The following is a 24,548-nucleotide window of genomic DNA, read 5'->3' as shown; positions in this document are numbered from 1 at the left end:
CTCACCAGACTTTCACCGGCTTCACTCACCGTGATTTTCACCTGGCTTCACTCATCAGCCTTCCTGATCTAGAGAACGAGCTACCGAGCCCTCTCTGACCTAGTCCGGAGAACGAGCTACCGAGCCCTCTCCGTCTTTCACTTCCGGTCCAGAGAACGAGCTACCGAGCCCTCTCTGACCTAGTCCGGAGAACGAGCTATCGAGCCCTCTCCGACTTCCACTTGCCAAGTTCCCATACTTGGACTTCTCCGTGCCAAGTCTCCATACTTGGACTTTCTCCCGTGCTAAGCTCCCTGCTTGGACTTTTCCCGTGCCAAGCTCCCTGCTTGGACTTTTCCGTGCCAAGTCAACTCACCTCGGGTCAACCAGGTCAACCTTGACCAAGGGTTGCACCCACAACCTCTCAAGTTTCTGTTCTTGTCAAACATCAAGATACAACTTGAGTCAGGTCAACTTGAGTCAGGTCAACTCGAGTCAGGTCAACCAGGTCAACCTTGACCTAAGGTTGCACCAACAATCTCCCATCAAAATACAACTCTTCTGTTCTCGTCAAACATCAAAATACAACTTGAGTCAGGTCAACTCGAGTCGAGTCAACCAGGTCAACCTTGACCTAAGGTTGCACCAACACTCGGCTATTTCACTATTTCTATTTTTCTAAATTGTCCTAGTTGGGGACTTTTCTCTTCCAAGCTCGAGTGAGTCTAGTCTTTTTTGACAAGATGTCGTCTTCTAACAAGTATTGGAATGACTACTACTTCTTTATTCACTTATCCAAGTGGCAAGACTGTTGGAGCAATCCCAATGGTCCGAGGGACCATGTGTTTTGGTGTTTGGGCAAAGGGTTTAAGTTAGGTTTACCCTCGTTATTTGATATGTGTACTTGAGTTGTACAGGACTGCAGGTGACACATGTGACTCAGGTTGATGGCTTCGGGTCCGGTGAAGGATGGAGCATCCGAGGGACCGTGGACAAGGCAGCGAGGACAAGGGCCGAGGGAAGCGACTTCGAGGCATACGTGAAGGATGGCATTGGGGACGAGCCGTGGGCTTGGATGCATCCGAGGGACGAGAGCCAAAGGAAGTAGGCTTGAAGGCAAGAGGTCAAGGCTGCAAAGAAGAGTCAAGTGAGTCGTGAGGGTGCGAGTGAAATGTACTCGGGATGGGAAACCCTAAGTTTAGGGTTGTACCAGTCGACTGGTACTGGAACCAGTCGACTGGTGGTGAGCACAGAAGCTTTCTGTGCCCGAAATGGCTGGGATCAGTCGACTGGTCATGGGACCAGTCGACTGGTAGATAGCCGTTGGAGTGCCGTTGGACTGGCACCAGTCGACTGGTGCAAGGACCAGTCGACTGGTAACGGGCAAATCAGCAAGGCTGATTTCCCCAAGCTCTATAAGGAGGAGCTTGGTATGGCCGGCCAAGGCGACGAAATTAGACTTGGTTAAAGCCTAATTAGTAGTCACAAGAGTTCTCAAGTGTTTGTGGAATCCAAGAGGTCTTGGCGTGTTGTGGTGAGGTTTCTCCACCCACAAGGAGCGACTTGAGATAGCCGGAGTTTCCGGGGGCTAATCCACCGAAGGATCGGGATCGTCCACCTTACGGACAGCCGTGGAGTAGGAGCATCATCTCCGAATCACGTTACATTGACGTGTATTGGTTTGCTAGTTCTTTTCTTTGTCTTTAGCTTTCGTATTCATTGTTTTAGTATTTGTATTTCTGCTTGCGCACTAACGAATACGTAGGAAGCGAGTTTTGGGGGTGCAGTCTATCCAACCCCCCTTCAAGTCGGCTACCGATCCTCCAACAATTGGTATCAGAGCGAGGACGCTCTCCGTCGGACTAATCGCCGAGGAAGCAAAGATGACGGGCTTGATAGATCCGCCAAAGTTCGAAGGAGGAAGCTTATGAGATATCACCTTTTGGATGGTGAAGATGAAGAACTTCTTCGAGACGGATTGGGATACAATGATGGTGGTGGAAGAGCCATTTGAAGTCCCTAAAGACAAGAAAGGGAAGAAGCTCCGACCACGACATTGGACGGAGGAGCAAACCACACGATCGGAGGCAAATTCAAAGGTAATATCAATATTGATTGAAACTTTGCCTTCTAACGTGATAAGTCGTGTAGGTGAATACAAGAACGCCCACGAGTTGTGGAGCAAGGTAAAGAAAGTTCTAGGAGAAGAACTTTTGCCTACACATGATGAGGTTGAGCCCAAGGAGATGGGATTAGTAGCTCAAGAAGAGGAGAAGGATGAAGAAATGCTATCCACTAGTGTGGATGAGGAGACATCCTCAAGGGTTGAAGAAAAGTCCAAGACAAGTGAAGAGGATGAAGAAGAGGTCTTGGAGGTCAACCTAGTGAGCACCTCCACCGAAACAAAATCAAAAGATCACATTGTGTGCTTCGGGTGCAATGAAAGGGGGCACTACAAAAGTAGATGTCCTATGGGTAAGAAGAAGGTATCTCCTAAACCCATTCAAGTTAATTTAAACACTAACAAGGGTTGTAGGAGTGAACAGGCCCAAAGGAGGAGATTGCGCATCATATGCTTCACGTGTGGAGAGAAGGGCCACTACCACACCAAATGCCCCAAGAAGGGAGAAATTAAGAAGCTAGCGCATCTAAAGAAATGGGAGAAGAAGGAGAGAAGCAAGTATCAAGGGGGAGCTTCAAGGGTAAGGGAGGTATATCCTAACTTGAAGTTTAATTCAAATTCTTATATTCCCATGCATGCTAGGAAAAATAATGATTATCATTATGTAGTCATGCAAAATTTTGGATTTAAATATCATGATAGAAATAGGGTAAATTTGGATCATAACCCTAGGAGACCTATGCATGATAGACCTAGGCAAGTTAAATTCTCATTACCTAAGGAAAAGAAGGTAATAGAGAACCAAGGCATTAATCCCAAGAAGGGGAGACATATGCCTAGAAAGGGTAGGTCTAGGAATGTCCAAGGTGGACATGTTGACTCTAGGTTTAGGAACCTAGAAAGGGAGAATCAAGCTTTGAAGGCAAAGCTTGATGGTTTAGAGAAATTCCTTAAGAGATTCACTATTGGATCTAAGGGATTAAGTATGGCGTTGGGGAGTCAAAAACCCAACAATGATATATCGGGTTTGGGATACCGATCTAGTGTCTCCAAGGTCAAAAGGAGACCATGTGCTAAGGTGGCACATGATAAGGGCAAGGGAGAGTCATCCAAGGCCAATAAAAAGAAATATGCTAGGGTTGCATATGATTATGACAAGGATGATGTATCCAAGGTCAAGAAGATAAGGAGATCTTCTAAGGGACATCATTGTGGTTTGGTCACAATAGATGAGTCACCTAGGGAGGTGACTAAGGTAAAGAGCTCTAGGGGGAGCTCCAAGAGTCAATTTGGGACCCATGGCCAATGGATCTCAGGTGGGTTATACTTGGGGGTCTAGAGGAGCCATGGAGTGTGTCAAATGGTTTAGAGACGGACTTGAGTCTCAAACCTAGGGATTTAGCACACATGGATTATGTTTCATGCAAGGAAATATGACATTAAGGGTCATATTGCATGATAATTGATTTTGGATGTATAGATGCCATATAAACCAATGCTAGGGATGCATTGTGGGTTGGTATGGGCAAATACATCAAGAGGAAGCCAAAACTAGGACTTTAGGTCAAGGTTCAATTGAACCATTTAGCTAGTTTTGGATTTTGTGTCAATCTTGGGATTGGTAATAGATACATTTTGTAATGTATTTTTCCCAAGTAGACAAGGGTACAATAGACCTCTCCACAAAATTTGGGAATTTTTAGAGGTCTAGGGAATTACTGGTGCATTTCTGAAGTTGGCCTGAAAAGGCTGATTTTTTCAGAAATAGGGTACCAGTCGACTGGTACAGATACCAGTCGACTGGTAACAGTGTTTTTGAGCACAGAATGTCTCTGTAAACTCATTTTGACGAGGGCAGTCGACTGGCACTTGAGGCAGTCGACTGATACCAGCCTGAAAGTGTTTTTCAGCGCTGTTCTTGACCATGTCAACTCGCTTAGATGTATGGGATCCAAGGGGGATTGATACATGAGTTTAGGGTCAGTTTGGATGAGAAATTTTCAACAATTGGGATATTGTTGGAGAACTTTTTGGATGTTAGGCAAAGGGGGAGAAGTAAGGTTTAAATTGGGAAAACCTTAAGTGTCTGTGCATATGGGGAGCCTTGGGATAGGTTCTTAAAAAGCCCGTGGGAAAATCCTAGCTCATTGGGGAGTTGAGGTGTAGGGGGAGGCTTGGGATAGATTCTTAAAAAGCCCGTGGTAAAATCCTAGCTCATTGGGGAGCGTAGGTGTAGGGGGAGCCTTGTGATAGGTTCTAATGCATGCTTGGTGCATTGTTTCGGCGGTTGCCAAGTGTGTAGCCTTGGCAACGTAAGTCCATTCGGCGGAGTAAGTCCAAGTGTGTAGCCTTGGCATCGTAAGTTCATTTGTTTTAGCATGTTTGTTTTGCTATATGTTTTTCCTAACTTAAACGTATTGCCAAACACCAAAAAGGAGGAGATTGTTGGAGCAATCCCAATGGTCCAAGGGACCATGTGTTTTGGTGTTTGGGCAAAGGGTTTAAGTTAGGTTTACCATCGTTATTTGATATGTGTACTTGAGTTGTGCAGGACTGCAGGTGACACATGTGACTCAGGTTGATGGCTTCGGGTCCGGTGAAGGATGGAGCATCCGAGGGACCGTGGATAAAGCAGCGAGGACAAGGGCCGAGGGAAGCGACTTCGAGGCATACGCGAAGGATGGCATTGGGGACGAGCCGCGGGCTTGGATGCATCCGAGGGACGAGAGCCAAAGGAAGTAGGCTTGAAGGCAAGAGGTCAAGGCTGCAAAGAAGAGTCAAGTGAGTCGTGAGGGTGCGAGTGAAATGTACTCGGGATGGGAAACCCTAAGTTTATGGTTGTACCAGTCGACTGGTACTGGAACCAGTCGACTGGTGGTGAGCACAGAAGCTTTCTGTGCCCGAAATGGCTGGGATCAGTCGACTGGTCATGGGACCAGTCGACTGGTAGATAGCCGTTGGAGTGCCGTTGGACTGGCACCAGTCGACTGGTGCAAGGACCAGTCGACTGGTAACGGGTAAATCAGCAAGACTGATTTTCCCAAGCTCTATAAGGAGGAGCTTGGTATGGCCGGCCAAGACGACGAAATTAGACTTGGTTAAAGCCTAATTAGTAGTCACAAGAGTTCTCAAGTGTTTGTGGAATCCAAGAGGTCTTGGTGTGTTGTGGTGAGGTTTCTTCACCCACAAGGAGCGACTTGAGATAGCCGGAGTTCCGGGGGCTAATCCACCGAAGGATCGGGATCGTCCACCTTACGGACAGCCGTGGAGTAGGAGCATCATCTCCGAACCACGTTACATTGACGTGTATTGGTTTGCTAGTTCTTTTCTTTGTCTTTAGCTTTCATATTCATTGTTTTAGTATTTGTATTTCCGCTTGCGCACTAACGAATATGTAGGAAGCGAGTTTTGGGGGTGCAGTCTATCCAACCCCCCTTCAAGTCGGCCACCGATCCTCCAACAAAGACTTCTCGACCAGGTGGCAATTAGAGGTGCTGAACCCTCTAAAGCTCAAGAAATACAAGAGCTGCTCGGACTTCCTTCATGCAGCTTCCAACTTGGCCGGTCAGAAATACCATATACATAAGTTGATGCTAGAGGGTGTTTTCTACGTGTTCAGCCTGAGCCCGATCCGCACATGACTTTCGTCCAGCCTAGGTATGCTCCTTCTTAGTCTAACTTTTGAATCTAACTGATTTCTCTTTTTCTTTTGCAGCTTAAGTCATGTTGCACGCACGTCTGGCAGGCAAAGTCAAACTCGCGGACGCAGAGATCAATGTTGCGGTCATGGCTAAGTTGGAGAACCACGGCTTGCAACTGGTCAGCTCTCATGAGGATCCGCTCGGAGAGAGCACAGGAGCCCCAACTTAAGGGAGCGACAGAGTAGCCAGCTGTATGGTTGGAGGTGAAGTGATTGTCCTGCTCGAGCGTCTCCTTGTAATTCCAGTCATCAAGGCCTCAGAATCGGCTTCTTCCGGGGAGTCGTTAATAAGCCGAAAGAGGCGCCGCCCTATCTACTACCTCTGCTACACAGACTCCAACCAGGACCAGTCCACGTCTTTCATCCGAGCGGGGCAAAACTTCCACCCCTGCGTCTGAGTAAGCAACGGTCATCCCACATACTTCGCTTTCATCTGATTGGATGTCGTCTCTGTCCGAACTGCCGCAAGGAACTATCTATGCATTGCCAGTCACTTTCATACCAACTCCATCGCCGAAGACTCAAAAGTCTAGTATCCGGCCGACGTCAGCGTCTTGGTCGGTTGGCAGAGTAACCTCAACCCGTCTGCCCAGCATGGCCAGCGCCACATAATGACGGTCATCCATCTACCTACGGACGAGTGGCGCGACTCTGACAACACTGAATCTTGAGCCCGAAGCACCAAATAATTATCCAGGGGCCGCTAGCACAGATATGGGCCGACGCACAAGCTCATGCGGCAGTCACGCCTCCAGGGGCGCTTGTCGATAGTCTTACCCAGATGTCTACTGAGGTAAGTATTTTACAAGTTACTATTCATCACCGCTTGCCCCTAATAAAAAATTTCTTACTTCCTCGCAGTATTGGGTAGAGAGCCTCTCCATGTGCCAATGGTTCACATTTTTGGAGCAAGAAGTCAAGCAGTTGCCAACACCGAGCGACCAATCATCTGCTTCCCAGGCGTAGCTGGAGCAGATGAGTGCTGAGATGACTCATTTAGGAGCCGATTTGAGTAAGAGCTCCGAGTACCTGGAGGCGGAGAAGAGCAAAGGCGTCAAGCTGGCTGCACAATTGGCTCGGCTTGATAAACAGGTCAGATCCTTCGAGTCCAATCTCAATTTGGCCAACACCAGGAAGCTCTGGCTATCGAGAACTTGGAGATAAAAAATAAGGAGTTTCGAGTGTTGACCCAAAACCTAAAGGAGGCTGAGACCACATTGAAGGCCGAGCGGGATGGACGATCGATCGAGCAGACCGTCGCGAAGACCCAGCTTGACGCCAAAGATGAAGAGCTGGTCAAGTTGAAGGCATAGCTGAAGGCATACCTAGCAGCCTTAGAGACTTATCAGGGAGTTGAGTCGAGCAGGTTTAACCTCATGAAGCAGGCCTACATTCGCGCTGACGTTTTTGATGACAAGGTCGCCAATCGGGCACTCCGTCTATTCAACTTTGCTATCGACGGGACTCTCGATCAACTAAAGGAAGGCGGTTACCTCCCACCGCTCTGACAAGAAAGATTATTAGCCGGGACAAGCTGACTGAGTCACTGCCCGATGATGTATTAGATTATCTTGAGTGAGCCTGCTCGTGCGAGTTTTCCTTCTGTAATTTTTTGAAGTATCAACGAATGACAGTTCATCTGGCAAACCATTTTTTCTTTGTCCTTTTCTTGCCGTTCGACATTTTCAGTTTTGACTTGTATTCAGTTCACGCGCTGCCGCACAAACCAGAGTGAAACTGAGTCGTTTATGCCCCCAAGTGCGATTTCATGATTTTTTTATCGACAACGGGTTATTTGATGTCATAACCGATCGATCAGTTCCAAATTGAAGGTCGTTGCTCGACTTCTGATGGTGACAAGGGTTTAAGGTTGTCGCTCAACCTTTGATGAAGATTGGGATTTAAGGTCGCCGCTCGATCGTTGGTGAAGATTATGATTTAAGGTCGCCGCTTGACCGTTGATGAAGACTGGGGTTTAAGGTCGTCGCTCAACCATTGACGGAGACAAGGGTTTAAGGTCGCCGTTCGACCGTTGACGGAGACAAGGTCACCGTTCGACCGTTGACGGATACAAGATCGCCGCTCGACCGCTGACAGAGACAAGGGTTTAAGGTCGTCGCTCGACCGCTGACGGAGATAAGAGTTTAAGGTCGCCGCTCGACCACTGACGAAGACAAGGATTTTAGGTCGCTGCTCGACCGTTGACAAAGACTGGGGTTTAAGGTTGTCGTTCAACCATTGATGAGACAAGGGTTTAATGTTGCTGCTCAACCGTTGATGAAGACAAGGGTTTAAGGTCGCCACTCGACCGTTGACAGAGATAAGAGTTTAAGGTCATCGCTCAACCATTGACGGAGACAAGAGTTTAAGGTTGTCGCTCGACCGTTGACAAAGATAAGGGTTTAAGGTCGTCACTCGATCATTGATGAAGACTGGGGTTTAGGGTCGCCGCTCGACCATTGATGGAGACAAGAGTTTAAGGTTGCCGCTCGACCGTTGATGAAGACTGAGTTTAAGGTTGCCGCTCGACTGTTGATGAAGACAGGGTTTAAGGTCACCACTCGACCATTGACGGAGATAAGGGTTAAAGGTCACCCTCAACCGTTGACGGAAATAAGGGTTTAAGGTCACCACTCGACCTTTGACGGAAACAAAGGTTTAAGGTCGCCTCTCGACCGTTAATGGTGACAAGAGTTTATAGTCGTCGCTCGACTTTTAACTTAGCCAATCAGCTCAATAGTCTGGAAAACTTATTTTTTATTCATGTCTATCCTGCATCCAGAAGTCGTATGCACAAATACATCTATATTTATTTATGCATCTCTCATTTGGCCCTATAGGGTTGGAGATGATTCACACTCCATGGCCGCTCGAGTCACCTTTCGTCTTTGTCGTCCAAGTAGTAGGGCCCTGAGCGTAGTTTCTGTACGACCTTGTAAGGTCCTTCCCATGACGTCTCAAGTTTGGTGATGTCGTCGACCGATTTGATTCTCTTCCACAACATATCTTCAACCTGGAAAGAACTCAGGATTACCCTTCGGTTGTAATTCTGCCTTATCCGCTGTCGGTATGTCATTAGCGAGACAGTGACTTTATCCCACGATTCATCCACCAAGTCGAGCTCCATTAACCTCCGTTTGGTATTTCCCTTGTCGTAGAGTTGCATCCGGTCGGATTCTACTCCAACCTCCACGGGGACCACTGTTTCCCCTCCATACACCAGCTGGAATGGTGTTACGCCGGTCGCTTCTTTTGGAGTCATGCAAAGTGCCCATAAGACACTTGGGAGCTTGTTGACCCAGGTACCTTCTGCATGGTCGAGCCTATTGGAACCCCAAGGGAGTTTTTTGTGTGATCAACCAAGTTAGGTTAGGTCCTGTTATGATTTGATCCCTGTGTCTAAGTGTGCAGCAGCTTACGAGCACGGGAAGTCGAGCGGAAGAAGCGGCTAGCAAGAAGGACGACATGGGAGAGAGATGAGCTCGGTGCGTCCGAGGGACGAGAAGCTGTGGAAGAGTACACAGGTGGACGAGAAGAACGAGTGCGACGTTCGAGGGATGAGAAGCCGGAGTGGAAGCCTGCTCAAGGAGAAGGCCAAAAATTGGGTTCGGGTGAGCCCTATTTTGGTTGACCAAAATTACTCGAGCGATCGGAGCAGCGGAAGAAGTAAAGTGGAGCTATGGAGCAGCTAGAGGCACCTTCAATAGGAGTTGAAGGCGCCTCCGCGACCTTCAGGCAGAAGACGCCTTCAATGGCTGAAGGCGCCTTCAACTAGCCATGGAAGGTGTCTTCGACCAGGCAATTTAGTCGTTGCGGAAAATATAAAGTTTAATCCTTTGGCCTCGCTGGAGGCGCCTTCAGCCTGCAGACAAGTTTTTCAAGGTCTATAAAACGACCCCTGGATCTAGGAAAGATGTAACAACTTTTGTACTCAGTTTCCTAATCATTTCTGAGTTTTCACTGTGTGTAAAAGGTTTCTCCAGTTTCAACGAAGGAGATTCTTAGTGAACTTTCATCTACCTTGGATTAACAACATCTAAGTTGTAACCAAGTAAACAGTGGTCTTTTACTCATTTCTTTTAAGTTGTTAATTTTATTTTAATTGCTATATTAATTTGAGTTGAAAGTCGAGAAAGGTGTTTTGTTTTAGTGTTTCAGGCAATTCAACCCTCTACAGCCGGCCTACTCGGACCAACAGAGCCGAGCACATAAGCCTCTAAGGATCTCCCGATTTGTGACTTCTGTCTGGCCGTTGCTCTGGGGGTAGGCTACCGAGGTGAAGGCCTACTGGATGTCATAGCCTTTGCACCACTTCCTGAGCCTCTATCCCGCGAATTGCCTCCTGTTATCCGAGACGTGCCGGTGGAGGATGCCGAACCAACGTGAATCGTCCGACCCTCTTTCTTAATAGTCGCGCTGTCTCCTGTCGACAGGCGTGCTACCCGATCGGAGGAACTTAATCAGCGGTGTTCTCCAGTCGATCGAGAAGACCACTCTCTCCGTCCGGTCAATGTACGCAACTAATGAGACCTGTTCGATCGGCTGGCTGATCGTAACTGGTGATAATAAACTAGCTAACTTAGACAGTTCATCCGCCGTTTGATTGTCCGATCGGGGGATCTTCTGTATAGTGACCTCTTGAAAATTTGCTTTTAGTTTGTCGAAAGCTTCTGTATATAACTTGAGTCGGGAGTTGTCAATCTCGAACGTCCCTGATAGCTGTTGGGCGGCCAGCTGAGAGTCCGAGTGAATGAGGGCTTTTGTTGCTCCAACGTGCCGTGCTGCCTGTAAGTCGGCTATCAAGGCTTCATACTCAGTTTCGTTATTGGTGGCCCGATAATCCAGTCGAACGGAAAGTTGCATTTGGTCTTCCCATGGTGAAATGAGCAGAATGTCGATCCTGCTGCCTTGTTGAGTGGACGAACCATCGACATATATTCTCCAAGTTGCTGCTGGTTCGACGTTTTGGACTTTTGTGACGAAATCGACCAAGGCTTGAGCTTTCATCACCGTTCAAGGTTAATACTGAATATCAAACTCGCTTAGTTCGGTTGTCCATTTGATTAGTCGCTCAGACGCCTGTAGGTTGAGGAGGACTCTTCCCAAGGTATTGTTGGTTATGGCGATGATCGGATGAGCGACGAAGTATGAGCGGAGCCTCTGAGCAATAATTGCCCTGCTTGGGCTAATTATCCTCTTTGGGTAGCTTCCTTTTCCTTGTATCTCGAGCGAGTGCCTTAACCGAGGAAGATTCTCGGTCTTTGTCCTCTCGGGCCCTCTCTTCTGCCGGAGTCCATAACGACTCTTGATGTAAGGGGACCGGCGCATGAGGTGCTTCCCCATAGGTGTCGATTGGCCTCTTGCTCGGCTCCCAATGGAAAGCTGCTCCGTTCGGTCCCCTTGCTCAGCCTAACGACCTGCCGCGGAAGCTGTGGGCTCCTGTGCTTACCGATCGGCCAGCGCCTGTTGTTGCTGTTGCTCCAATATCTTCGTCACTCGAGCCTGTATTAGTGCGTCGAGATCCTCTTGCGGCAGCGTCACTGTTGTGAGTCGTCTAGTGTCTTCCATCTTCTCGTTCGGATGCAGGCTATGTTCCCACAGACGCCGCCAAAATGATCATGTCCGAAGACGTGAAGCTGAAAAGCTGGGGAGATGGCAGTACCACTGACGGGATGAAGACCTTGCTCCTCTTTACAAAACAAAATCAAAACCAGGGAAGGGGTCCATGGCGTTGACCCTCTAGCGCTCAAGTCAGAAGAAGAAGAGAGTGAAAGTATTAGGGACAGAGATTCATCTTGACTTTCTTCATACCTGACATACCCTTTTATACCTTTCTCAGTGACCCTTCATCTTCCCCTGTTTAATGATGATATTAATTACCGACGGAAGACATCTTTGTCTTGACTTCTCATTTAATGATAGATGGAATGTTCTTCTTTATTTTCTCTCCCTTATTAATTATCTGTCTTTTCCTCTTTTATTATTTTATTGGTTCATTATGTGTATAATGTCAACGCCCTACCTCGAGTCAGATGGGTGGCCCGCTCGGCTCGGGCTCCTGGCCTACTTAGTTTGCTCTCCTGTCAATCGGGTTGACTAGATACTGATTTTACTCAGATGATCGATCGGACAATGATCCCTTCGATCGGCCGATGAACTGCTTCCCGCTCAGGTGCGACCGAGCATTACTTAAGCCCTGGCGTTGACCATCTTGACTTTGACTTACACCATTACAATTGACTTATGCTAGGTAGGCTCCTCCTTATCACCGCATCCGTATTAATTAATCAGAGAAAAAATAGAACTCTCTAAAATATGTTTAGTACTAATAGAATATATCTTCTTACAATTAAAATAGATTTTAGTGATAAATTGATATAAAGATGGCACGCTGACTAGATGATGTTGAGATTGACTATGAGAAAAAAAATAATAATTATAGTTAGTATTATTGATTATCCTTTTGGTGATCGGTTCGATCTTACAAAAGTTTTCCACAAGTCATCAAGATAAAACATCAAACAAAAGAGTTAGAAGAAGAAAGCGTTAGTAACCAGGTCAGGGAAGAGTTTTCGGAATAGGTACTCCGACATTCAAGTTAGAAAAAAGACGGAGGAAGAAATGAAGAGCTCTGATAGTGGAGCTTACTTGTATTTGTAGGTAGAGACCCTTTATATATTGTTATTTTTCTCTCTACATAAATATTAATGCATTTTCGAAATAAAACCAACCAATTTGAATAGTGTTTCTTAAAATATACCTACTATTTCTATATTTTGTTGGGTAAAATTTCGGCTGTATAGATTGTCCCAGATATACTTACTTGATTCTTTGATAGCGGATACATAAAATATTAAAAATAATATTAAAATGTTGGGCTGATGGACCATTACGATACTTTGATGATATTCCTGATTAGATCTTATTCTCAAACGGATCAGATTGGCTAAGCAATAATGATAATTTTGAGGACTCGAACTATTCGTCTAGTATATTTAGTCTGATCGAGAGGACTCAGTTCTGAAATAAATTGGGATAGCTCGGGATTGTATTAAATTAGGGGAACTCGAGGTCTAATCGGATAAAATGTCTTATTGGCTGCACTATTTAATGGAGCTATGTAATCGTGCTAGACCTGAGTATTAATCCCTTCGCACTCCCGTATTCACCGTATCAGGACAGAAATGCATTTAAGTCTAGAATTCACGATATTTAATTATTAAGGCGTTCATCGTATAACGGGAAACCGACCGATATACCGGTACGCTACGGTGGCAACTGTCGCCGACTTGCGTTGCCACGTTCTCGGCTTGCCTCGTGCTAACCCACACGAAGCCTATTATTTCGAGCTAAAACTAGAACCGAGGCCAAAAGGAACCACCATCTTCTCCCCGATCTCCCCCTTTTCCTCTCTTCCTTCGATTTCGCCGATCGCCGTCACGACGATCTGCTCCCGGCCGCCTCATTCTCCGCTTTCCGATCTACGCGCTCGGCCTCGGATCGAGGAGTTCTTAGCTCGGGAGGTTGTATACAGGTGACTGCTTTTCTGTCCTGTCGTTAGATTTGATTGGTATCTGGCATCCTTTCTATAATTTTTCTCCTATATCTGTAGTTTCGTTGTTTTAAGTTATGATTGAAAAGAACGTGCTCTTTATGATGACGCGAATTGATGTTTTAAAGGTGGAATATTTGAAGGAAAAAAAGAGTGCTCTCTTCCTTTCCTCTCTCGCTAAACATTGCATTTGTGAATTGTCTCATCCTTGTTTTGTTGCGTGATATCCATGTACGGCAGGTGCTCAGCAAGATAGATGGTATATAATGCTGACTTAAACGGCTTTGTCAATCGCACGAAGAACCCGGAACGTTCGACTTCAAAGGAACAAGGGTGGAAAGAGGGCTTGGGTCCTCCTTGAGATAAGAATTTTGTTTTGAGACTTGCAACGATGATGGTGGATTCAGGTCTAGCTTTGGAGCGTGGAGCTGCTGACAATGTATCACCTGAAAAGGATCACGAAGTAAATAGCAATTATGCAAGTGGAAGATGGAAAAGGTTGACTGTAAATCAATGGATTTTTCTCTCCATTTGATATCTGATTACACATTTAGGAATTAGTGTGTGCAACCTTTATTTTCACAGCGATGATTTTGTTAGGGAGATGGATGTGTGAGGTTCTATCTAGGGATAATTTTGTTTAGTTCAATGATAGAATGAAAAAAAATATGTTGAAATGGTATAGCATATTTTAAGATAATTTATATTAGACACATTGAAATGATTAGAGTTGAGTTTGAGGAGTTGAGGGAAGACAAGAAAAACTCTAGATAATGTAAGTAGAAATGATTTGAGTATCTAGATATTGCTAGCAGACTTACAGTTCAATTGTGGAATAAAATGCATGTAGTGAAACCCAAATACTTGGGATTCATGGTTTGCTGTCATTACCTTTTTATTCATTAGAATAAACATCTTATCTCGATATCTTATTTATATTTCATCTTGAGGATCGTTTGCAGTGTGGATGCTCGTTGGCAGTGTGGATATGCTAGCTTTAAGGGGAAAAGACCAAGCATGGAGGATAACTATGATCATAAATCAGCCGAAATTGATGGAAAATTGATCGGCCTTTTTGGGATATTTGATGGTTTTGTTCATTATATAATTTTTATTTGTAGATTGATCATGGAGTATTGTCATGTAGAAAATTTCTATTTTAGGACATGGTGGTTCACGCGCTTCTGAATATTTGAAGGAACACCTGTTCAACAACCTAACAAAGCATCCATTATTGATGGTGGATACAAAAATCGCAATAAGTACTAACAATCTTGTCAAGTTGCTTATGCATATTGTAGCATTCTTTACGCAGTTTTCTGTGCAGCCGTTTTCAATTCGTTTTCTTCTGTAAATTTACAGGTGAGACATTTAAAAGAACTGATTCAGAGTTCTTAGCTTCTGAAAGCAATACGACTAGAGATGATGGTTCTACAGCCTCTACTGCAGTTTTGATTGACAAACAATTATATGTAGCTAATGTCGGTGATTCACGTGCCGTAATATGTAAGGCTGGAAAAGGTGACTTATAATCTTGATCCTTCTTTTTTCCTGACTTTTTGTTGGAAGTATGGTTTCAAAAAGATTTGATTTGTTTTGTCAGTCATAAAATGGGATGTCAGATGAACAGACAAGCAAGGTTAACCTGTCTCTCTTCAAGTCCTAGAAGGATTGACACTGGTTTTGTTTTTTAATTATTCCTTTGGAACCTGATTAATTGGTACTTTAAAGTAACTTGTCAATTCAGTGGCTGAAACTGGTTCTTTCAGTTATCTCTCGCCAGAAATTTTAATAAGGGATATATCATTATAAGTAGTTGAATTAATTCATTTCATTCTGGGTTGAACTTGTTTCTATGTTAGCGTGCTATTGGCTAAAATTATTGTGGGAATGTTCAAAATAATGATATAATGAATTCTATAGTTAACAAAGATGGACCAATTCTATAATTACTATATGCTAGAGCATATAATACATTTTATTTTATCGTTCAGTTTCATGTTTCATCTCTCTCTTGACTTTATCATGTAAAATACCAACTTCACAAACTGTTAAAGAAAATAATCCTTGGTTGTAGCAATTCCTCTCTCTGATGATCACAAGCCGAATAGAAGCGACGAGCGCAAGAGAATTGAGGATGCTGGAGGAGTTGTCATGTGGGCTGGTAAGTCTACCAGCATTTGGGAAATATGCCTCTCTGATAATGTCATTTGTGTTCAGCAGTTCTGTGATTTGGGGGTTAATCACAATCACCTAAAACAGTTCTTTTGAGTATTACCAGAGAGCTTCCTGCTTCTTTATCCTGCAATGTGATATTTCTTCCTTAAATTAGTGAATTAATTGCACAATGGTTATTTTTCAAGGGAAATAGGTTGCACTCAGATTGAGAAATTGTCTTGGGTTGATTGTTTGAATTTGTAGGTACCTGGAGGGTTGGAGGCATATTAGCAATGTCTCGAGCATTTGGCAACCGCCTTCTAAAACAATTTGTTCTAGCAGAGCCTGAGATTCAGGTATTCCATTGTACTGCAGAAACTTGGCTGAAACTCTCCCTCATGGTCTATTAGCTCTATAAGATTGGTTCACATATTTTATGGCCCCGATATTGTCTAATATAATAATAACAAACTGATTACCCACACCGAGCATAGGCTGGCAGAGTGGCAACAAGAGTCAGCAAGGGGAGTGTAGAATTGGGCAGACAAGACCTTCCATGAGAGAGAGAGAAGGGGCAGGGGTGGGAGGTACACGTGGGGTAGGCACAGACAAGCGTCCATGTTGGTGCAGACTAGAGAGATGGAGGGGATGATCTGTGCAACTTGGAGGGAAGGCTCTGCAAGAAGAAAAGAACAAAAAGGGTAATATATGATTGCAAAGACTGAAGCCTATCCAAGTGTGGCATGCTGGAGTTACAAAACAAGATTCACTTTAATGTTTAGTATACTAGTGACAATTTTGATGTTCACGGAATCATAAAATAACCTCCAAGCTGTTTGTATACTATATTACATTGTATGTTTCATAAATCTATGTTACTTTACAGAGGCACTATCTAGCTGTAGAACTCGTAGAAGTCTATTAGATTCGATGCACTTGCAAAGACAATTTTATCTGACAAGTATCACAAAGTCTCTGCCCTTCTGTCAGGAACAAGTGGTGGATGAGGACTTGGAATTTCTGGTTCTGGCCAGTGATGGGCTTTGGGATGTCGTGTCAAACGAGGTTAGATCTGCTTTCTCAATAAACATTTACAGAGTATTGTTAGCTATTTTCAGTTCTGCTGCTAAATTCAGGGAGTTTATTGTTGGCCATGCCTCTTTTCATATTCCAATTCCACTTCTAGTCGATAATTGCTTTGTTAATACTACCGACATTACCTTCTTTTTTTTTTTTCAAAAGGTTAGCATTAATAAAGCATTTTGTCAAAGAAAAATGCATATTGGAAGATGAATTGTATCCTCTACTGCCTTGTGTTTCATGAAGTCGTCCTCGCCATAGCAAGTTTATATTTTGTTCGAATGTATCAGTGTGGGTTGGTTTACAGTAGGCAATACTAGCGCATTGTTCGTTGCTAATTTCAACGTTTGTGTATCCTTTTCCATCCCTATAGGATGCAGTTTCCCTTGTGAGAATGGAAGAGGAACCTGAAGTTGCTGCTAGGAAGTTAACAGAGACTGCCTTCGCACGTGGTAGTTCGGACAACATTACATGCGTTGTCGTTCGATTTCTTCACAACAGAATGGATATCGATTATCCTCCATTAGTGGCTCAAGATCAACATGTTCCATGTGGAGGCTCTCAAGCTAACTGTTGAGATGCAAATCAAAGCATGACTAGTTTTGCATATCAGATATTGTGCTGCACCAGCCAAGCATTAAGGTTTTTCTCGAGTCTATTACTCTGTTTTCCTAGTTTCATTCATTAATTAATTTTTCGAGTTAAAAGAAAACCCTGAAACATTTTGATGATTATATGATTGAATGTCTGCTTTTTTCGAGTCTATTAATCTGTTTTCTTACAGCATCAACTCCTTTTCTGAATTATTAAAAAAAAATTAAAGAATGAAGGTGAGGGCAAGGAAACTATTACCCTATCAGCAAAATAAAGAGAGAGTAATCAAATTTTCCTTTAAAAAGTTTCTCCCAAAAAATATTTGCACACTAATTATATATTTGACATGAATCGAACATATTCTTAGGTTATAATCCAACTTCTTGTCTTTTTTCTGCACAAATTACAATCTATGTATCAACGATACCTTTTTTCTTTTCTCTGTGAGTATAATACAAAGATTCATCACTTAATCTTTAAAAAGTAAACGAGGAAATTGATGATTACAAAAGTAGCTATCTTATATACAGAATTGTTGGTCAAATGTATCGACGAAGGTAGTCGACTCGAGTTGGATGCTTCAACTTAAGGAGTGCCTTCAGTTCATGCTTCCTGACCATCTCTCTTGATATATTAAGATTCCCTGCAATCTCTCCCAAGGTCCTTTCTCCCTTGCCATCCAACCCATATCTCTGCCGCATCACCAAGCTTTCCTTAGGCTTCAGTGAATCTAGCTGAAGAATTGAACGGGTTTGTGATTACTCACCCACGAAGCTGGTGTGGTTTTGAAAGCGATTAAAAAAACTTACCAAATCGTCGAGAGCTAGTCGTAGAAGTGCAGGTTGTTTGTGTTTATCGCCTTCCCTATCTAGATCAGTAATACCATTGATGTATTCTTCTTGTGTTACAATATGCTTTCCATTGAGCGAAAACACTGGTTTTGATGCCTTGACAACATCATTGTATCTTTCCAGTGAGATTCCTGCTCGTTCGGCTATCTCTTTCTCGGTAGGTTGTCTTCCCAGCTCGAAGGACAGTTCCAGTTTGGCCTTTTGGATTTCTTGTCTGACCTGCATGATCGGAAATTAATTCTAAACCTGATTCGTTGCAAATTCAAGTCAGCGATGTAGCAGTGTCATCATACCGACTCAATCCCGAAAGGAACTTTTGTGAAGCTTGCGAGCGTCATTGATCGGATAATGGAATGTCGGATCCAAAAGAGGCCGTATGTGGACAGACGGAAGCCGCGCTTGGGTTCAAACCGATCGATGGCAGTTATGAGACCTGTGACACCCGCTTGACAAAATTCTTGGAATTTATGTCCAGTTGCAATCTCTGGATAATACTTGTTGATAACAAATAAAACCAGTCGAAGGTTGTGCTGCAAAAGTACGAATTAGATGTCGATTATCTGGTCGAAATGCTCAATAACCCAGCTAAATAGGTAAACTTGAGTGACAATGCTATTCAATCATGAAAAAAAAACTTTAAAAGGTAAAAACACAGTTATAATCATGAAGATAATAGTTGCAATGGATAATTATTAGTTTCATGTGATCTGGTTTCTGTTAAGTAAATATAAAAGATCTTACAAAGCAGTAAATTTCTTCAATCTGCAGTTATCTTGAAAATAAAATGGGTACCTTGATTAGCTTGTTCCTTGCTGCTTGGCCAACCTCTAAATGTCTTCTTAATTGTAGAATGCTCATGTTCACTGCATCTGCCAGCTCACCATCGGTTGGTTCCTTGTTCAGATCCTTAGACATGTCCTCCTTCACTTGCATTATTGCCTATTGTAAAGAAACTCAGCAATCTTATTCAAGGATCCCCAAAAGAGGAACTTAGCAATCTTAATCAATGTTTATAACTATTCTGAATACAATAAAAGTTTACAATATTTATTTGCAATTTCTTATTGTTTAATAAAAATAAAATTATATTTTGAAGATTCAAGATGTCTTCAAAATGGATGAACTCAATAACTATTCTGAAAGTCCAATCAATCACTGATCAAATACACAAAATCTACTAGTGTTTTTAAGATGAGGAAATAATTAAACCAAAGAGTCATAGGGAAAGTGTTACCTTCATGGGTTGCATCAGCTCGAAAAGCCATTTGTGCTCAGCCGAGCTAAGAACTGGTGGTATCTTCACCCTCTTCCAATCCAAGCTGTACAAATCGGTGGAAATGGAGTACTCCCTCACTAATGTCTCCGCATCCCCTTCCAAATCCCTCCTCCGACCTCTCTTCTTCGCCTCCACGCTCTCCTCCTCCTCCTTCCCCTGCCTCAAACGCACTCTTTCTTCAAGACCTAACCTTTTCGCCCTCTTCTTCCTGTTCCTAACCACATTTCCCACCCCGTTCGCCTCCCAGTCCAAGGCATCAGCCGGGCTTAGCTTGTAGATGTTCTCAAGAGCGGCGGCGACCTCATCGTACCCTGGATCTCTGGCGCAAGCGTCGGCAGAAGGAGCGACAGCGGCGGCGGAGACCACGGCGCCCTTCCCTCTCTTGGACCGTTTCCCGGGACTCTTCTTCGCCTCCTTGACGGGAGGGGAGACGACGGCTTCGGAGCACTTAGGGACGGGTTCGCCTTTGAAGGACAAGACGATGAAAGGTCGCCGTAGAGGCGGCGAGCGGCGGACCGTGAATCCGCCGCCGCTGCCGAACGTCGATCGGGAGGCTGAGCTGGGAACGGCCACAATTCCCATGGAAACGCGCCAATTCGGTGTTGCTTCGACTGCAGTGATTTGCTCTCCGATCAATCTCCGGTGGAATTCTGAGGCGGTGAATCGCTGGGTGAAAAAGCAAAGTCCGTATTATAGACAGACTGCTATCGACCGAACGGCCTTTGATCATTCCACGCGGCGAGAAAAGAAGGAAATGGAGCGAGATATGTTTGGGCTTCGTGGTTGGCGGAGTGGACGCGTGGAGGATTTCAATTACTCAACGGATATTTCCAGCGTAACTAAGTGTCGGTGGGCCCCACGGTCCACGTAAAACGGCACAAGCCATTCGAAATTGAGGTAATTTTTATGGTTTTTAAAAATTTTCAATGATTAATCAAATAGAATGTTCTAGTATAAAAAGACATAATAATAATAATTAATAATAATAATAATAATAATATATTTAAAATTTTCACAGTTTAGCAGTTAGAAATCATTCAATAAATAATTTTTTTATGAGTACTTCTCAATTTATTAATATTATTTTTCTGTGATTAATAAATTCAAATGTATCAATTCATTTTGAAATTAGTAAATTTTGTTGGTAAAATTATGATCAGTTAAAATTTTTTATCTTTTTAATTATAATATATACATGTAATTAATATATACATATGATACACTGAAATATCTATATATATTGGTGGTAAAAAATGAATATGTTCTTCCTCAACGTTCTCGTCAATCCATCGGAGGAGACGACTATTGACTTTTAGAATAGTGATTAGCATATAAGAAAGATATTTATCTCGGCTTTGCTGAGATTTAAATTTCAAATTTTATTAATGATAACATCTTATGTGCTAATCACTAGACTCAACTGAAGAGATTGAAATGTCTATATACATGCATGTATATATTTTGATTAATCAGATTCTAATTCCAAATATCGGTCTACAATTTGTTGGAGGTTAATTTCGTAATTCCTGCTATCCAGCAGTTCAGGGTCGTGACGTTTGGCTTTCCGAGCTGTTCAATTTGGACCCACAAGTTTGCTCCAATTCGAACCGAGGGTCGGAGTAGTGGATGTGTGTCCAGTCTTTTCGTTCAGTATCTCCACTCCCTCTGTGATGGGGCCTATAGAAGGATGGCCCGTGCCTTTCTTCTTTCTCAAGCAATGCTTTGTGTTCTACCATCTATCATCCAGGCATCCACCGCCTTCTGCGGAAGAGCAGAGCACTAGCCAAGTAGATCGCCACTGGATGATCCATTTCCTCCGAAGATCGCCGAAAATCTCGTTGCTCTAACAACGGTTTGAGTTCGGGCTCTGATTGATCCGATGTCGCGGTAGAGTTTGATGGCGTCAGAGGATGTTGTGGGGAAGAGCATTGGGGGAGTCGGCGGTGGCAACTATTGTAAGCCTCGCGGAGGAAGCAAAGCTCGAGCGAGAGTGATTCAAGGCTCCGTCTATGCGATCCTTAGCATCTGCAAGTCCCTTGTCGCAAGGGGAGTAGTCGCCGGAGGAGTGTGAGTGTTTTTGGATCAAGTTTCATCAATTTTCACTAGATCTTGTTATTTTCCATTCCTTGACATAAATAGCAACTATTCGCTACATTTAAAGATCTCATATGAGCCATTGTTCTTCTTTCGTAAGTTATTATGCATTTATTCTTTATCTGAAACATCTAATGTTGGTTGCTTTTTCAAACTTTTGTGTCCCTTTATTCAGTGAGTCGCAACGGTTGGTTGCTGTATTCAGCTATGGTGGGTGGTTATGCTTATCTGGCTATATATCTGATCATGCTGCATGCAAAGTTGAAGTTTCATTTAGGGATTTTTCTCTAATTTACCGTTTCTATTTTCCATTATTATTAGCTAGTTCTTGGCTTTTTGCTTTTTTTTGTCTTTTTCTTGGCAATTATTGAAAATTTGTCAGTTCATTTTTTATATAGTATGATTGATATTTCTTCTTTCGAACTTCTTGTGTCCTTTATTCTTTATCTGAAACATCTAATGTTAATTACCCTTTCAAACTTGTGTATCCCTTTATTTAGTGATTCATAATATATTAGTTGGTGGATTCAGCTATGTTGTTTATGCTTATCATGCTTTGTATCTAATTATTAGGTAAATCAACAGTTAGAAGATCGCGGTACATGCTAATGAAAAATGACAGGCACTGTGAGCATTTATTCATATTCTCTGTTCCTTACATTGGATGATCAGATCCATGGTGAAATATTGGGGGTTAGCTAATTTGGATAAGCAGGTAAGTGTACAGATAAGGAATATTGTGCTTCCTCATATAGTTCAAAGGTTAGAGTGATGATTGGTTGATGATTCCTGGTCACAGTTCCTCAGATACTGAGGTAGGTATTATAATAACAGATTTAACTGGGTATTGTTTACAATTTTATACTTGTAACTCAATTGCAAGAAACATGATGTCTAGTTCATCATTCAGGCTTTTTCTTTGTTAAAAGGGCGATTTGAATTGCTACTTGTTTTGCAAAGCATAAAAGTTAAGTTTATTATTCTTATATTTCTCTATGCATTGTTCATGTCATAATATTGGTTGTATGTTGAATTGTTTAATATGTTTGGTGAACATAATATTAAAATTATAAACCTCTTTATTGCTTATAATTTCCCATCTTAGCCTTTGTATTGGAAGCTAGATAACCAACTTATATAGTACTGAGAATGATCATCTTAAGTAGATGTTGGATCTCAAAAAGGGTCAGAAATGCAGCTTATGTAAGTTGTAGATGCATGGGATTCCCTTTAGTACTCACTACAAAAAATATAGTTCTCTGGGACGAATCTATAAAAAAAATTCGTTGCAAAATTTTTTGGGACGAATTCTGCACAAAAAATTTTTCATCTCAAACTTCTTGTTGCCAACTTTTGGAACAAATATTTTTTTGTTGCAAATTTAGCAACGAATTTGGGGACGGAATTGGCGACGAATAATATTTTAGTTCCCAAATTCGTGGCCAAATTTGCAACAAAAACTCTATTCGTCGTAATATTGTATACAATTTTGGAACGAATATTTTTTTGTTGCAAATTTAGCAACGAATTTGGGGACGGAATTGGCAACGAATAATATTTTCGTTCTCAAATTCGTCGCCAAACTTGTAACAAAAACTCTATTCGTCGCAATATTGAATACAATTTTGGAATGAATATTTGTTTTGTTGCAAACTTAGCAATGAATTTGGGGACGAATTCGGTGACGAATTATTTTTTTGGTGTCAAGTTTGTCCCTAATTTGGCGACAAAAATTTGGCAACGAATTAGATTTTCGTTGTCAAATTCGTCGTTAATTTTCATCAAATCTTTGCAACGAACATTATTCTTGTTGCAAAATTTGCGACGAATTTGGCAACGAAAATTCTAATTTAATTTGCAACAAATAAATTTTTGTCCCATATTTCGTCCCATATGAAATTTGGAACGAAAATGATTTTGTCGCGAAATTATCGATGTACAGTATTTACGATAAGTTGGCGATAAATTATTTTCGTTGCCAAATTCGTCCCTAAATAAAAAAAAAATCCAGAAACAATTTATTTCTACAATTCAATCAATACATACATATATACAACAAATTCAAATAACACATTATATACATTCAACACATCCTAATTAACATTATCACATCCTATTTTACATACATCTATTAATAATTGAAATCAAATCATAATACAACAAATTCAAAGGCCTCAACAAGTTATACAAGATCTTTCTTCTTCAAGCTACTCTAAAATATTATACAAGTTCAACACTCCAAAAGTTATACAAATCCGACAATCCAAGAAGTTAAACAAGGATTTAAATTAAAAAAAAAAACTAAGATATAACTCATCTTCTTTGTCCGCAAAAGCCTTCTTCCCCATCAAATCTACTTTCCTGCATAAAAACAAACAAATAAACCAGATCATTTGTAACCAGAAAGATAATTACTTAAATTCTAACAGTCTCATAATTAGTTTGCTTGCATGGGAGTGTGGCACCACAAACTTGGTTTAAGGCTTGGTGCTTGAGGATGTTGTATAAATTGTATTGTAGGCATAGAAACAGATCTAGCCAGTAGCCCTAGTGTTTGAAGATGTCAAACACACGTAGAAGATGTAGAGGGCGATAACAGTATTAATGGGAGTTATATTGAGTAGTGAAACAAAAGGCAAATAACCGAACTATAGCTTCAATGTACTTAGACGGGTTGCAATAATGACCCTATTTATGCAGGCAAATTCGTTGTAATAATGGTAAGGACTCACTCTACAGAGTAGTAATTTAAGATGCTAAAGTGACAATCTTTGATGATAAATAAACTAGAACCAAGGGAAACAAAGAAAATCGAGCGAAAAATATAAGGGCATAATCTACTTAACATTCATAAGTTTACCAATATCATGTACTCCATTTTAAATTGGAAGAAGAAAGTATGGTAGTATTTATAACAACCCATAATGAGACAATAAGATAACTTTGCAATGAGAAAATAAAAATTCCTGTACAATTGATACTAAAATGCCTCATAATTATTTAATCAAAAAAATAATGAGAGCATTATCAGGATTTTATAGCAACGGTAAATTAAATGGTAAGAAGCACCTTGAAGCTAATATGAACCCTCCATTTCATACCAATGGTAAATGAAATTATAAGAAGAACCTTGAAGCTAACTA

The 24,548-nt window shown here is 42.3% G+C and overlaps 3 protein-coding genes across 16 annotated transcripts in view; 1 reads left to right on the top strand and 2 right to left on the bottom strand.

Annotated features, from left to right (window-relative positions):
• Window positions 1-8,676: 8,676 nt before the first annotated feature.
• LOC121978424 lies at window positions 8,677-9,063 on the bottom strand. Its single transcript, XM_042530772.1, has one exon. It carries the CDS (start codon window positions 9,061-9,063, stop codon window positions 8,677-8,679), a length of 387 nt encoding a protein of 128 aa, XP_042386706.1.
• Window positions 9,064-13,146: 4,083 nt separating this feature from the next.
• Window positions 13,147-24,548, top strand: part of LOC121975639 (probable protein phosphatase 2C 52) — a 37,118-nt gene continuing 25,716 nt past the window's right edge. For 6 of the 14 annotated variants that reach the window (XR_006110380.1, XR_006110376.1, XR_006110377.1 and 3 more), the window contains exons 1-11: window positions 13,147-13,335; window positions 13,594-13,851; window positions 14,316-14,443; window positions 14,517-14,615; window positions 14,716-14,874; window positions 15,431-15,517; window positions 15,775-15,866; window positions 16,501-16,575; window positions 16,964-17,232; window positions 20,852-21,378; window positions 21,979-22,220. Coding sequence is in view for 1 of the 14 variants with exons in the window: in XM_042527404.1 (XP_042383338.1) it covers window positions 13,745-13,851; window positions 14,316-14,443; window positions 14,517-14,615; window positions 14,716-14,874; window positions 15,431-15,517; window positions 15,775-15,866; window positions 16,501-16,575; window positions 16,964-17,167 (951 nt within the window). In the remaining 13 variants the exon portion in view is untranslated. Of the gene's footprint in view, window positions 13,336-13,593; window positions 13,852-14,315; window positions 14,444-14,516; window positions 14,616-14,715; window positions 14,875-15,430; window positions 15,518-15,774; window positions 15,867-16,500; window positions 16,576-16,963; window positions 17,360-18,158; window positions 18,415-20,851; window positions 21,379-21,978; window positions 22,221-24,548 lie in introns of those variants that run through there. The other 8 variants (XR_006110381.1, XR_006110379.1, XR_006110374.1 and 5 more) reach the window with 5 other exon arrangements.
• LOC121975638 (RNA polymerase sigma factor sigE, chloroplastic/mitochondrial-like) lies at window positions 17,548-20,031 on the bottom strand. The gene is made up of 5 exons (XM_042527403.1): window positions 19,270-20,031; window positions 18,828-18,974; window positions 18,329-18,565; window positions 17,994-18,254; window positions 17,548-17,918 (listed from the first exon to the last, which is right to left on the bottom strand). Exons 1-5 carry the CDS (start codon window positions 19,891-19,893, stop codon window positions 17,724-17,726), a joined length of 1,464 nt encoding a protein of 487 aa, XP_042383337.1. The 5' UTR covers window positions 19,894-20,031; the 3' UTR covers window positions 17,548-17,723.

Source organism: Zingiber officinale, chromosome 4B (assembly GCF_018446385.1).
Source record: "Zingiber officinale cultivar Zhangliang chromosome 4B, Zo_v1.1, whole genome shotgun sequence".
Taxonomy (NCBI): Eukaryota; Viridiplantae; Streptophyta; class Magnoliopsida; order Zingiberales; family Zingiberaceae; genus Zingiber; species Zingiber officinale.
This window is presented reverse-complemented; position numbering and strand designations above follow the sequence as displayed.

Bases quoted from the DNA above. Each gene is read 5' to 3' on its own strand.
- LOC121978424 (XM_042530772.1), bottom strand. From the start codon at position 9,063: ATGACTCCAAAAGAAGCGACCGGCGTAACACCATTCCAGCTGGTGTAT.
- LOC121975638 (XM_042527403.1), bottom strand. From the start codon at position 19,893: ATGGGAATTGTGGCCGTTCCCAGCTCAGCCTCCCGATCGACGTTCGGC. The intron at 18,566-18,827 runs GTACCCATTTTA...GTACTTTTGCAG, and splicing joins CAAGGAACAAGCTAATCAAG to CACAACCTTCGACTGGTTTT. The intron at 18,255-18,328 runs GTATGATGACAC...CCGATCATGCAG, and splicing joins TTCCTTTCGGGATTGAGTCG to GTCAGACAAGAAATCCAAAA.